Genomic DNA, 13,465 nt, shown 5'->3' with positions numbered 1-13,465 from the left:
TATTCTCAACAGCAAACAACTCCACACCAGAGAAGAAAGCACAACCCTGCTGACTGTGAGAAAAAGGTAGCAGGGGGATTTTGAATATATTTCACACTCCTTGACGGATCATGCCTGAAGATTTTGTGGGAAAGCGGAGCACAGAGGAAACCACGCTTCAAAGCCTATCACTGTACTCACAGGGACAGTGAAAACTTTATAAATACGATCCCCTGCTATACTGTCCAAAGCTCACATGCAGACGTGCTGACGTGACCAATTCCTCAATGGTCACACTCCACAACTACTACACCCCACTGCCACTAAGCTTTGGAATAAGCTCCTGCCAGTCATGGGCTTAAGGATAGATGGACAAGGATGACGAGCAGAGAACGAAAAAAGATGGTCAAAAGTCATTGACTCTGCGACCAAGCTCTGACATAACAGCCACCCACGTCTCAGCCAACGACCACACTGAGTCCCCACCCGTGAGTTGACAAATCTTAGGCTACTCCACTCACAGTTGCCTGTTGCACCAGTCCTTGGACTTGCCATAGGAGCACCACGTTGCAAAGTCTCCTCTTCCCTCATTTCAACCGCTGTCCTGACAACACGCAGCAGCAAAAACAAGGTACCGAGGAACTGACAACGGCCTGCTGATCAGGAGGAGAAGGTGCTGAGGCCAGCAAGGCTCAGCCGTTGCTCTGGTCCCCAGAGCTTAAATTTCCCAAGTGTGAAACATTTGGCTGAACAACACAAAAAGGGGTGCAGGAAGCAAGACCACAAGCTACCTTAAATCCAGGAGGTCTGTTCTTCTTCCAGGTTGGTCACACCTAATACCATATCTTTTATCTCATCCCGAAATAAGAGAACACGCATTGCAGGATCAAGCTATTAACATCTGAAAGCTGGGCCCTCTCCACAGCCCTCTCTTGCAACAAGGGGTTTGCATCCATTTCTCAAAAGCAAAGGAGGAAATTGATACTTGGACAGAGAAAGCATATTCCAAAGGACAATCCCTAAGAACAAGGCTGCTCTCTTTTCTCAGCTGCTGCAGTGCCGCCCTTGATGAGTCTCTCCAATGAAGCTGATTATAACGGTAAGCACAAATCAGACTCTCATTTAGGCAAGCTGGAGTCCTCGAGTGGAAATAAGCAGTTTCATGAGCAGCAGAACTGAAGTCACTTGGATTCCTTCAGATTTGTGTCTCGAAGTCAAGTTCCTCTGTGACCAAACTGATGTCTAATAAAGGGTGAGTCAATACCATTCCCTCCTGCACAAGCACCACTGGGGTCCCTTCCCTCCACCTAATTGCCTGCTTTCACAAGATATACAGGAACTTATTACTTCAGAGCCTTTGTGCCTTCTGAGGAACATCACCGCAACTCGCCAGCAGGTTCAGAGCAAGCAGAGAGTGGGACAGAAACCAGGCTCACGGACGCACAACATGGTTACGCGAGTCCCATTTCCTTAATCAGGGTAAAACTCCAGACACGGCTCGGCGGGAGCCATACATTCAGGGGAAGTGCTGGCACATTAAACCCAGAACAGCGTTACCCGTGACACCTGAGCAGGCTCTGCCCTGCTCTCCAGGGGCTGCTCTGTATACGGCAAAGCTCCTGACCTTCCAACATCTGTTCAGGTTTTATACAAAAGCAATTCAGGGCCCTGTAAGGCAGTACAACATCTTTGTTGACATTTCAGTCCCTGGGAGAGAAGCTCTCCTTTGGCTTTGTGTCAGACACCTTTGGCTATGTCAGAAAATAGTGCATAGCCTGCTCTCTCAAGCAAAGCCATTCGGCTGTGCAAAGGTTCCCGGCAAACAGACAGGAGGTGGCAGCTGGAAGGAGGAGACCTGGGATCACTGCACACAATCTCACCTTTTATTATTTATCCACATTTACTGAATACAGCCTGGCTCTAATCCATCAGTGCAAGAAACCTGTTAATACACCTACATGATTGGAGAGAGACTTCCCTGCATTTTATGGGGCTCTATTGCAGCAAATGTCAAGGCTCAACAAAACAAGGCGGCACTAGCAACTGTCTCGCACAGCCTGGGACCTCTCTCTCTTGCTTATCTCCCAACCAGCATACATTCGACACTGCGTTAAACAAGGAACTTGAGAGCATTCTGTTGTCTCAAGTTCACGCCATAGCTTTGTCTGTACATAACCCCGCCATCAGCACAAGATAGAACAAAGTATGACTTTCAAATTTAACAGCTTCCAAAATGCTTGTTCTTCTTGGACAAAGTGGCACCCGTGTGCCTCAGACATTTGGTAAAGGCTGGAAAGAGGGGAATTCATTAGAACATTGCACCCTGTCTGTCCTCAGCAGTGAACCTGCTTCTGCTCCAGAGAGGTCGATCTGGAGTCTGTACGGATGCTTCAAGGTTGGCTTTTGCAGAACAATAAGGTGGTCACTGGTGCAGCACATGCTCTCCACAAAAATTTCTCCAGTGCGCTCCAGTTCTACCACTGTGCCTTCATCACGTCAGCTGAAGGCACACACAGCCGGGAAGAATCCTACCTGGATCACAGCATCCAATACAATATTCAATGGCTGCCTACTTCTACAAGACTTGAGAAGATTTCCTGAGCCTCAGGATACTCCTGAACACAATTAGGCTTGGTACTAAAAGATAAAATACAACTATGATGTGCCACAGGAAGTTAAATAGTTCTGCCAGCATCCTAGGGCCCAGAAATATTACGGGGCTTGTTAAATGATGATACACCTAAGTAGGCCAACCTTCAACACTACTGGAGACAAAAGCTCTCAACTGTTCCTGCTGATAAGGCCTGAGGGAACCTCTTGTATTCAAAGTCAGCAATTGGTGTACACCTTAATCCACGAGAAGACACAGTAGTCACGTGTCAGAGAGCCCAGAGGGTCATTAGAAGTACCCATATAATTTACCGACATTCTGTGTTTAGCTGCAGACAGTGCCTCAAAAGTACATGTTTTCTCCCTTCTTCCGCCCATTAAAAGGAATCAGGAGAAGTGCTCAAACGTGGAATTAAGATGGCATTGAGGTGGGACAAGAAACAGTAATTCAGTCTCCTTTCCAATTCCTTTGGAGAGATCAACAAGGCTCGATATCCTGCCTACAACCAGAAATTCTTCTATTCTGTCAAAGAACTTCTTTCATAAAGTTATCAAGTACAAAATTGAAACAGAGTATATTACTTGCTCTGCTGCCTCACCCAGAAGACAAAACCCTCAATTCTTTCATATTTAGAAACTTTCTAATTTTTTCTGAATCTTATACCAATATACTCCTCTACATTACACAGTTCTTCCTGAAGTTTACACCAGTAAGATGTGTTTACTTACACTTTTCTTCTGAACCCCTCTCTGATCCCGAGTTCAACCTGCTCAGGAGTTAAAAAAATATAAATAAATCTCATGATCTTCTTTCACCAATGTTAAATTCATTCTGAGAAGGGAACTAGGTACAAAGACACAAAAATGCTGCAGATGTAGTGGTGACTGTTCAGAGCTCCCAGTCCCCCAATAAAAGGACAGTGTAATAATGCTTTACTAATCGACTGAACGAGTAACCCTTAGCTTTCTGTTACACAGCCCGGTGAAGGAACCCAACAGCTGATCTGCTCAGAAAAATAAACCGAGACCTTGTGGGCAGCAAACGCGGACTGATAAACTGAGTGGGGGCGAATGCAGAGGCAGATGGGTAGAGGTAATCGGAAATGACAAAGATAAGCAGGCAGCGGGCGAGCAGAGAGCTTGAAGGACAGAGGCAGAAGAGCTGAGGTTTTACTGCATACAGATATTTGAAAAGTTAAATCAACAGCTTTCCGATAGCATTATTTTAAAAATCATTCCCCCTAATATATGCAGGGAACCAGCTGCTTGCAAAATGACCTTTAAACCCTACCTACTATACCTTATTAGACTAATTCAGAGCTGGAGGTTGGCTGATCCTGAAATCCATTTATGCAGGACAAACAGGCATTCAGCAGGGACAAAGAGCGAACACATTGTCAAAATAATTTCGTCTGCGTTTCTGGATGCACACTCAGGCTTAACACAGTAGAGCAGCGCGATGCTCCAACTTCAGAAACAACAGCATACACGAGACATGGCAGCACCATCCTCACTCAAGGCTTCACTACCTGCTTCCATCAACTTACAAAGGTAACAAACTAATTACAACAAGTGTTGGCTTTCTGGACAGCTTTTGTGAATGCAGAAGTCTTTAAGAGTCTTTCATAAATTCCCATAGGCCCCCAAAGGCCTCTAACCAAAGAACGATGTTATAACCAAATGGAAGTTTCTTGCTCACAGATGAAAGATCAGCAGCAGAGTGAACTCTAGCACTATATACAGATCAATGTAACACGCTGTCTTCAACGTGTCTTGTTCCTATATTTGAAACACTGATGTCCATAAAGGTTACTTCAACTGTCTTGAGAAGGTCTAGGTAGGACTGATACCTTTAAATCGCTTCAGAAGCATCCCAAGTATACTAGGAAATATCTCCAGATAAGGAAATATCTCCAGATATTTCCTTGTCTCCAGACAAGGCCTGTCGGGCAGTCAGTGTCACAAGGGGGTGAAAACCACAAACAATTAATGCAGGCACGATGCAGAAAAGCCTCCCCGCAACGTTCAGATTTTGTAACAGATGAATGCTTTACAGTCTCGGACAGAGAGGCTCTGTAGAGAGAACAAACACCAGCAAGCAGCATCAGAGCAACTTCCCCAAGCCTTCTCCTCCAACATGCCACAGCCCTGACGAGAAAAGGATTGGCTTTCTACTAATAGAAGGGCTCGTCCGTCGTTCATTAACTTCCCAAGTTCTCTTTGGCAGTGCATAGAAGGGCTAGTCAGAGCAGTCTTGCTTGCTTGGTAGCAGCTCTTCCACTGGACTGGGACCAATGCCACCAGAATAACCCCCGCACATGCTACCTACACAGACACATTCAGCCGATCGGCGAAGGCTTTGTATCCTATTATTCCTCAAGGTATTCAGTGCCAAGACCTGCTAACAAAAACCGCTGATGGATGGTGTGTGGAAACTGCAAACTGCATGTAGCAGGAAGCCATCCTGCGCAGACTACGACCAACAAGGAGCATAACAAATCTTTGGTTTCCCCAGTTTGTCATGAAGACTTTGGCACCACTGATATAATTTCCCAAGTTATAGCCAAGTTGTCAGAGAATGGATCTAACATTAGCACGGAAGTTATGGAACTCAGGGCTATTTTGGAACTTCTTGGGAGTGTGAAGGCATTTGACCACTGACCTTGTGCTTCTAACCAGCAATTGCTATCGACAGCAATTTTTGTGGATCTGTTTCAATCTAACTTCAGCAGCAAAACACATAGTTTAAAAATTGGAAATCAACTTCTTTCTGTCCAAGACTGCTTGGTCATCAGTCTCCCAGAATTAATCTGAGTAAGAATTTCCACTTCCAACTTGCCAACATAGTGCTACAAATCTTTTTGTGAAAAAATCTGGCATTAAAACAGCATGATGTATCACAACACTCTCTCACCCCCAAGCAACTATTTCCCGTACTAGATAAGCCCAGATGAATACAGGCTACGGTTCTCAGGAAAACGCTGCCGAACACACCATACAGAGCACAGAATTAGAGAAACCTGTTAGATACTGTAGATCCATGTAGGTCCCATTAGTTTAAGCCAAAAGAGAAATAATTTTTGAAAAGAGAGAGAGAAAACAATACATCAGAGAGATACATTCCTCCCGATAACGCTTGGCCCTACTTTGCTTGGAATTTTGATACCCAACTTCAAATGAGCCTTTTCAGATTCACTCGCTCAAAGACCACACCACAGCACCATCAGCTACGACTTCTCATTCCCAACTGGCTAGCTCTTGTAGTATTTTTATTGTAGAAAGAATTTTAGACTGCCTTTAAACACATTCAGGCAAACTAAGTTTTAAAATAAAAAGAGCGGTAGTACAGACCACATTTTAGACGTTATAAAATATCAAACAGTTCAACTTCAGGAATTGTAATGGTATTCTGACTTCTTCCCCTCTTATAACAAAATTGCCTTCAAAATTATCTGTGAAAGACGCATATTTAGATTAACTTTACCTGTAAGTGTATCTGAGATCAGAACCATCAAGCGAGAAATTAGACCCAAAAGCAATTCTGCCGCACTGTAACATCAAAAAAACCCAAACAAAAACCAGGAAACCACGGACTGTGCATTAGACTGCTAGACAATAGATTGTTTTTAAGAAGAGGGGTCAGGAGCCCTCCTTCCAGACCAGGCAACAGATACAACCACTCCAGAGGAAAAGATGATGCAGGGTATGGACTAAGTATCTCTGGAAGAGGAGCCTTGAAGCAGAGCCAAGCGAGCAGAAGAGTTTAAAGCTTATTTATGTTCTTGTTTTCTTCAAAATTTACAAACACCATGAGGTGCCGCATTTGGGGTTTATGTGGCCTGCAAACAGCAGAGAGGTGCTTGTTCACGGGCGTTGTGGGGAACATCAGGGCTTCGTGAAGTGCCGAGACAGAGCAAATAAAGAACTTATGCCTCCAGTTTCCTAAATACCCGGTATAGGCAGGAGCCATTTCCATTTTAAGTAGGCCAGCATTTTACTCTGGGCCATGCCTCATGTATTAAGGTGGCGGTTTACGTCCTTTCAGGCAGCTCTATACTTTCAGTTTATCCACTGATGAACTCTTGAGGATATGAAGTGTTGTGTATGGACCCAAGACTCGCCAGAACCCAGAACTGCTGCCTTAAAAATCAAAACAATAACTGTTTCCATCCTTTATAATTAGAAGGAAAATACGGATCCTTTTCACCTCAGCAAATAACAGGTCGGGGTATGCTTGGGTACAGCTAATCCACTGCCGCTCTCCTCTGTGTTTATGACTAAACAAACAGCAGCTGCCTGCAGCTTGCGGCCTCTCCACCGACTCCCTTGTGGGGGCCATTTATTGAGTCATAAACTCTCTGATAGTGTTATCACCACAGCATTTGCACAAATAAAGGTTGGAAGAGGGAAAGATTAAAAAAAAGAGAACTGACTTCACAGAGAAGGCAAGACAAACACTCTACAGATATGTTTGCTTTGAGCAAGGACCGACCGCCAAAAGCGCAGGGCGGGCATATACCTGGCTGAGGATGGCTGGGCACATCATCCTCCTGATATGAAACACACAGATTTATCTGAAACTACAAAGCTGCATTTCAGAAAGCTCAAACAACCCTAAAGCCTTCCAAGCTAGATATATTGCATTTCAAGTAGCGTACCGTGTGATATATTTATATCTTCTCGACGAGACTTCAACAGCTAAGATCTACCTCTGCAGAATCCCGGGGGAGGAGAAATCCTGGCGTTTCTCAAGCACAGATATGGACCTCACTGTATCTGGCCAAAACCTTCTTACCTCAGCCACACACACTGACAGCTGCTCTCTACCCCAATAAGGTACAGAAACAATCTATAAAGCATTTTGCAATCCATCAGAATGGAAACAATAATAAGAGCCTAATGATCCAGAATGATACCTGCAGTGCAGCCCGTGGCATCCAACGCATCCCGAAGCTGCTTCTCTTAAGCAGAGAGAGAGTCGGGTTGCAGAAACGCCAGCTCCCGGCAGGCCACGCTTCAGCGGGATCCAGAATGCTTGAGCGAAACTGCTCCATCAGGATGGGACACTGCACAACTACCTGCGGCGTCTTCTCAGCAATCTAGGTCACTGCCCACAGATGAGAGACAACCTTCCAGCAGAGCTGCAGTGCTTTGCTGTGTGCGCCAAACGGGAACCGAGCTTTCACAGGGATCACTTGGAAAAGCAGGAGCAGTAAATTGACCACATTCCTTTTTACTATAGTCAAGGGCAAAGAAGAATGCAGTCGACTCAAGGTTGTGTTAAAAGTCTACCTCTGCTGGAATCCAGACAACCAGTGTTTTGCAAGGGCTTGTTTGCATAGCAGAGTGACTCACAGCAAACAAGTGTGAATTTTCCCCGCATTTCCATTACAAGCCGAGAATGCTCATATACAGAGAAGTTGCTGTACCATAAACTCACTCACCGGTTTATGGCATCGTAATTTCCTTACGTAGACAAGCCCTTAAGCCCTGATAGAAGGCGGTTTACCTTTGTCTGTTATGAAGAGCAGACTTGTGAGAAGCTGGGCGCAGAATACGAAGAAAGAGCGCAGAATTATGAATGGCTCCTAGCTCAATGTATACAGCGCCTATCGACAAGGGAATACATGTGTCTGAGTATGCAGCTCTTTATAGCTTGGTTTGGCCAGGAGCTAGAGCGCAAAAATTTCACCTTGGTCCTTCCGTGAAAGACAGGCACCTAGAGACAGTAAGAAAACACTAGGAAAAGAAAGGGATACACGCTCTTCACTAACCGGCATTTTTTTTGCACGCTGTTGCAGGACGCAGGTTCTGTTTGAAATCTCAAATCACGTTAATACATGGTCACCAGAGGCCGCATTTTTCAAGTGGCGGCTGGTTGGAGATTCCCTGGTATAACCACCGATGACATAAGAAATTTACCAACTAAAATTCGACGGAAATTCAGATTTGCCTACTGGTGTGAACAGGACGTTAAGGAAAGTAGAATGGGTCACAAGTCTGAAAAGCTTGCACGTGAGTGCATATTTGCAGGGGGGAGGGAAGCAATTCAGTAATAGGACTCAGGCTTGAAAAAAAAAAAATCATTTGTTTTTCGCTTCCATCTGGACTCAGAGTAAGAAATTACGCAGATTTCCACTGCCCACTCTCCCTTTCCTTCCACACCCTCTTCTCATTGGCACGAGATAAAACCTCGGGGAAACAGCAGCAGCAATTTTCAATTCTCATTATCTAACGGCAGCAGTAGCTCTTGGTGAAACTTGCGGTCAATAAACTACAGGCAATTTTAAAAGACACAATGGGAACTGCCCCTCCCACAGCTGTCCCATTATCCCAGCTTTTATTAGATTTAAAGCCAGTGATTTTTATGCTGTAGCTGAAGTTCTGCAGAGCCACAAAAACAGACCACCAGAAAAGATAAAACACTCTCAAATTAAACAGGAGACATTACAGTAACATACTCTAAAGTCAGAGAGCTTCCACATAAGCAAAGCACCGGACGCAGCAAGCAACCGAGAGCCCAAGTGGGCCGACGCCGCTGCAGCGAACCAATGGTGATGTGACCAAAACTGGATGTTCCGGATGGAATAAATGGCAAAAGTTAGTGAGCAGGTTACGTGGGGCAAGCTGAACACATACTAGCTACAAAAGCGGACGATCAGAGCAGGATCCTGCTCCCATAATGAATATCCCACTACAGGCATTAACTTTGGAGTGCATAGTCTGGATGTGCCTCCCAGGCAGCAGAGAGAAATACTCACCCACCGATGGCAATTCAGCTGGCCTGATTCAGGTGACTGTCTCAGGATCAGCTGCGCCATGCTCTGGCAGTGCCTGTTTCCCTCCCTCGACTACAAAAGAAGCCCTGATAGCCAGAAAACATATAAAACAGGTGATGTCAGTTATACCCCCGTCACGCGCTACAATAAAGTAACCTGTTCCAGTAAGAGGGCCTGTACAGGAAACGAGTAGAAAATAAATTTCAAAACTCATTAAATGATTACCTGATATATTTGTCCACGGGGCAGAAGTAACTGAGGGTGCATCTCAGCTCCTGGCTCAGAGATGTGCACGGCAATAGGCAAAGGGAAATGGGTGCCCAAAGGAACAGTCTCAAACAAACACGGTAAAGGGAAAGATGCGAAGAATTATTCTCATCCACTGTAAGCTGTAATTTTCAGTCTAGAAATCTAGAGCTTGCTTTCTCTGAGTCTAATGTATACCATGCCCTGGAGACATTTTTACCAGCCATCAAAAGGAACTTGCAGAGAACCAGATGCTTCATTAAAGAATATTCACCAAGCCTTATAAAATCTTTAGTAAAAAGCAGAAGAACAAATCACCGGCATGCAAGTGAGCTGAAGTCACACATCCAGCTTTGATTACAACCTCCTGTACTGGAAAACAAATTGTGTTTTTAAAAAAAAAAAAAAAAAAAAAAAAAAAGGAAAAAAACCACCCAAGAAATCAAGAGATTCTGGCCTCTCTTTCCCACATTCCTCCAACCTGAATTTCCTGAATGAGGAATGCGTGAGACAAAGCCATTTGGTAGAAGATGCTAATTTAAACTTAAAGAAAAATAACAGCTTAAAAGGGGAAAGGGAGGAGGGAGTTTTAATGCTTCACGAAAAAAATACAACAGCTTGTGATCACTACATATTTCTCAGGAGTCAGAGAACTCAGTAAGAGCAGTGAGGAAAATTGTCAGGGTTTGAGCAGTCCTGGGACAAAAGAAACGACAGAAGATGTACTGCCTTACACAAGTTTTATTTGAATTTGTACTCGCAGAACCCTCTAGCGCCTATATCTAGTGCCAAGGTTTAGTTACCTAATCCTTAGCCTCTCTCACCCCTTCTTAAAACATAGCAAGGAGATTTTTCTGCCACATTGTCATCATCCACAACAAATTAATGTCCTGTGCACTGCTCCCTCCAGGAACTTTCTCTAACAGTGGGGAAAAAGTTTCTGAAGTTCACTGAACACTCTGGGAACCAAGACGATCCCTAGTTTTTTGGTTTATAAAGGAAAACCTACCAAAAATCGCACCACCACACAAATCCAAAAAAGATCCAAGTTAATAGGATCTTTCACTGCCCTCTGCTGTTACCAGTCATTTAGCTTCCAATTTACTCTTTAATAATGTTGGGCTGGAGATCAGGGCTGGCAGCGTCCCAGCCCCTTTCTCAGGCGGGTTGGAGCCGCAGCTTGCAAATATGCTGAAGTTTAATGCAATCTGTCTTCTTTGGTAATCACATTCCGCCCGCACTGCATGCAATAAAGATGTATTGGTAAATGCATTTGCTAAAGATATACTCCACTGAAAAGGCTACAAGGGCTGATTTACAGGAGGCCAGGAGGAAGCATCAGGTAACAGGGGCTGGCAATAGATGCGCCAATGCTCTGCGCACAGCAACAGAGGGCACGGATTGTGCAGAGGCAGCACAGGCACCGCTTTACTTTAAAGCCGAGAAAGAAAAAGAAACCACACGTTTTGGGAGCTGGGGACTTTAAAGATATCAGAGAAAAGCCCTTTCCCTGGCAGCTTTAACCTTGCTGATTTGCAGACATACAAAGACCTTCTTTGTAAACAGGAAGGAAAAAAATTCCACTAGGACTAGCAACAACATTTGGTCTAATATATCCTGACAATTTTCCCATCTCCTTCTGTCGGGCTTCTTCTGGGAGCCGGCTGGCAGCTTGTTTCATGTTATACTTAAATCAGGCATACAGCTTCCCCTCACAATGCTAATGCGACAGAGAAAGACTGCTTCTATGAAATCTCCACCCTGTGCATTAGTAATCCCATGAGAGGCGTCTCAGTTTTCTATTCCCAGAAGGTTCCCCAAATTCACCTTACTATTGTCTCAGCCCCTTTTGGAGAATTTTCAACCCTCCCAAAGAAAAAAAAACAAAAAAAAACCTGCCCTTCAGGGACACCTGACCCACTGAATTTTCACGCGGGGAACAGCATCCTTTACACTGCAGACATCCCAAGTGGCAGCTTGTGTCTTACCACTCACTTTTCCCAAGACCATATCCTACTTGTAATGTCCAAATCCTTAATTTTTCCTTTCTCCTTCACTTGTTTCAATAGACAGAAATTCTTCCAAGGTACTGAGCAGCCACTGTCCTAAGGCATCAACAGACTCTACTAGGGCTCTGCATCTCAGAAGGAAGAGCCATAAGGCTTGCTGGCCACCCCCGCACAAGATAAATAGTTTTTAGGAGTGTGCATTTTTCTTAATAGGCAGCAGCTTTGCCCAGTAAAGAAGCCTTCCTCATGCAGCAATGAAAGGAAAAAAGACTGTGAAGTCCCATAATGGGAGGATGTTTAGAGCCCGTTCTAAATGTTGCTGACATTGGCAAAACGGATTTGCCTACCATTTGCAAAATACAGCATCCAAGAAGGCAAAACCTGGGAAAATTATTGTGACTGACTTTGAAACCTAGGAGCGTTGGTGCTACTGTTTTGGTGGCAGCTCAGTATGACAGGACCCACTGACAGGAGTGAAGCTGGGACATACCACAGCGTGACTGGGAAATGTGGAATGAATGTGGGGAAAACGGATCCCAAAGAAAAATCGTCTCCTATGAACATTGCAATTTGACTAACAGATACCACAGCTCTCAGAAACACTTCCCAGAAGAAAACACCATGCAAAACAAGACAGCAAAGCCAGCAAGTACAACAGAGCTTTTGTTACCTTCTGAGCTGCACTAACGCAGCGCTGGTACTTCTTAGCCAGCTCTGAGCATTTGAGCACTTCACGTTTGTTTTCTTGGTAGCACTTCAGAATTTCAGACTGCAGGCTTGCACAGACAGGATCAGTGTTCCTCCTCCTGCAGGGAAAACAAGCACAGAAAGACACGTGAAGAGGAGTTTCACCCACTTACTACCATTTTACCAGTGACACACATACTAATCTTGTGTTGGAGTCACCTAGCCCTAAAAAATAGAGAAACTGGTGGGAGCAGCAATCACCAAATTGGGTGAAATGACCAACTGTGTCCTTCAGCTGAAAAATCCAGAGCACCTAGCAGAAAAAAGGAACACTTTCTTTCTAGGTTGGTGTGGATGGCTGTTTTATCCTTAGATAAAGCATCATCTCCCCTCTGCAGTCAGGAAAAAGGAAAAAAAAAAAAAAAATCAATTCCAAGAGGTTCAATGGTTTCCCCAACTCACATTGGAAATCTGTGTCAGAACTCAGGAATCCTGGCTGGGCCTGCGCTAGATCTGTAACACTCTGACAAGGAACTGAACGGACTTGGTGAATAAGCCGCCTCAATCTATTGAATTCTCATCTATTTAAACACTTGAAAAAATCCAACATGGTTGAAAGCACTGTGATTCTCTAAGTGACTAGAAAAAAAACGGAATAATAGCAAGACCAGATATCTTTTTCTTTGTATTTCTGAAGCAATTAGTACTCATACCCCGTAAGTGGCATTGACAGCCACCCAAGAACAATTAGGGATGATGTTCTTATACTCTAATGTGCATGTGTACATATGGCACATCATCAGCAACAGTACCAATAAAGGGGAAGGTCGTTGTAAAACAATACCGGCAACAATGGCACAAACACAGTAACAACAGTGTCATCAGCTGCACAGACAGGCAAACACAAATTGCAGGAATCTGCAGCACAATTGGCATGGTCTGGTTTACCAGAGAACAAGAGAACATATGCTTAGGTGTAGCGATCGTCAGATACCGCCTCCTAAACCATAAATCCATTTAATTCCTTGCATTTTCTGCCCCAATATGCTTACAGATCTGTGCCCAAATATCAAATGCACCTCTTCCTTCCAAAGCGCTGGATGCTACAGGCAGGCATTAATGCCGTGCTATGATGTATTCATTCCCACAGTAACG

General features: G+C 44.4%; 1 protein-coding gene across 5 annotated transcripts in view; it reads right to left on the bottom strand.

The window, feature by feature from the left end:
- The window catches only part of CHCHD6 (coiled-coil-helix-coiled-coil-helix domain containing 6), a 115,152-nt gene that overhangs the window by 25,230 nt on the left and 76,457 nt on the right, over positions 1 to 13,465 (bottom strand). For 2 of the 5 annotated variants that reach the window (XM_074602245.1, XM_074602246.1), the window contains 3 exons: positions 12,294 to 12,429; positions 9,594 to 9,701; positions 9,351 to 9,454 (listed from right to left, as the gene is read on the bottom strand). In XM_074602245.1, coding sequence (XP_074458346.1) covers positions 9,398 to 9,454; positions 9,594 to 9,701; positions 12,294 to 12,429 — 301 coding nt within the window. In that variant the 3' untranslated portion in view covers positions 9,351 to 9,397. Of the gene's footprint in view, positions 1 to 7,505; positions 9,455 to 9,593; positions 9,702 to 12,293; positions 12,430 to 13,465 lie in introns of all 5 variants that reach the window. The other 3 variants (XM_074602249.1, XM_074602248.1, XR_012589273.1) reach the window with 2 other exon arrangements.

The sequence above is a fragment of the Larus michahellis genome, chromosome 10 (assembly GCF_964199755.1).
Source record: "Larus michahellis chromosome 10, bLarMic1.1, whole genome shotgun sequence".
NCBI lineage: Eukaryota > Metazoa > Chordata > Aves > Charadriiformes > Laridae > Larus > Larus michahellis.
Note: the sequence above shows the minus strand (reverse complement) of the source record. Positions and strands in the feature narration are given on the sequence as shown.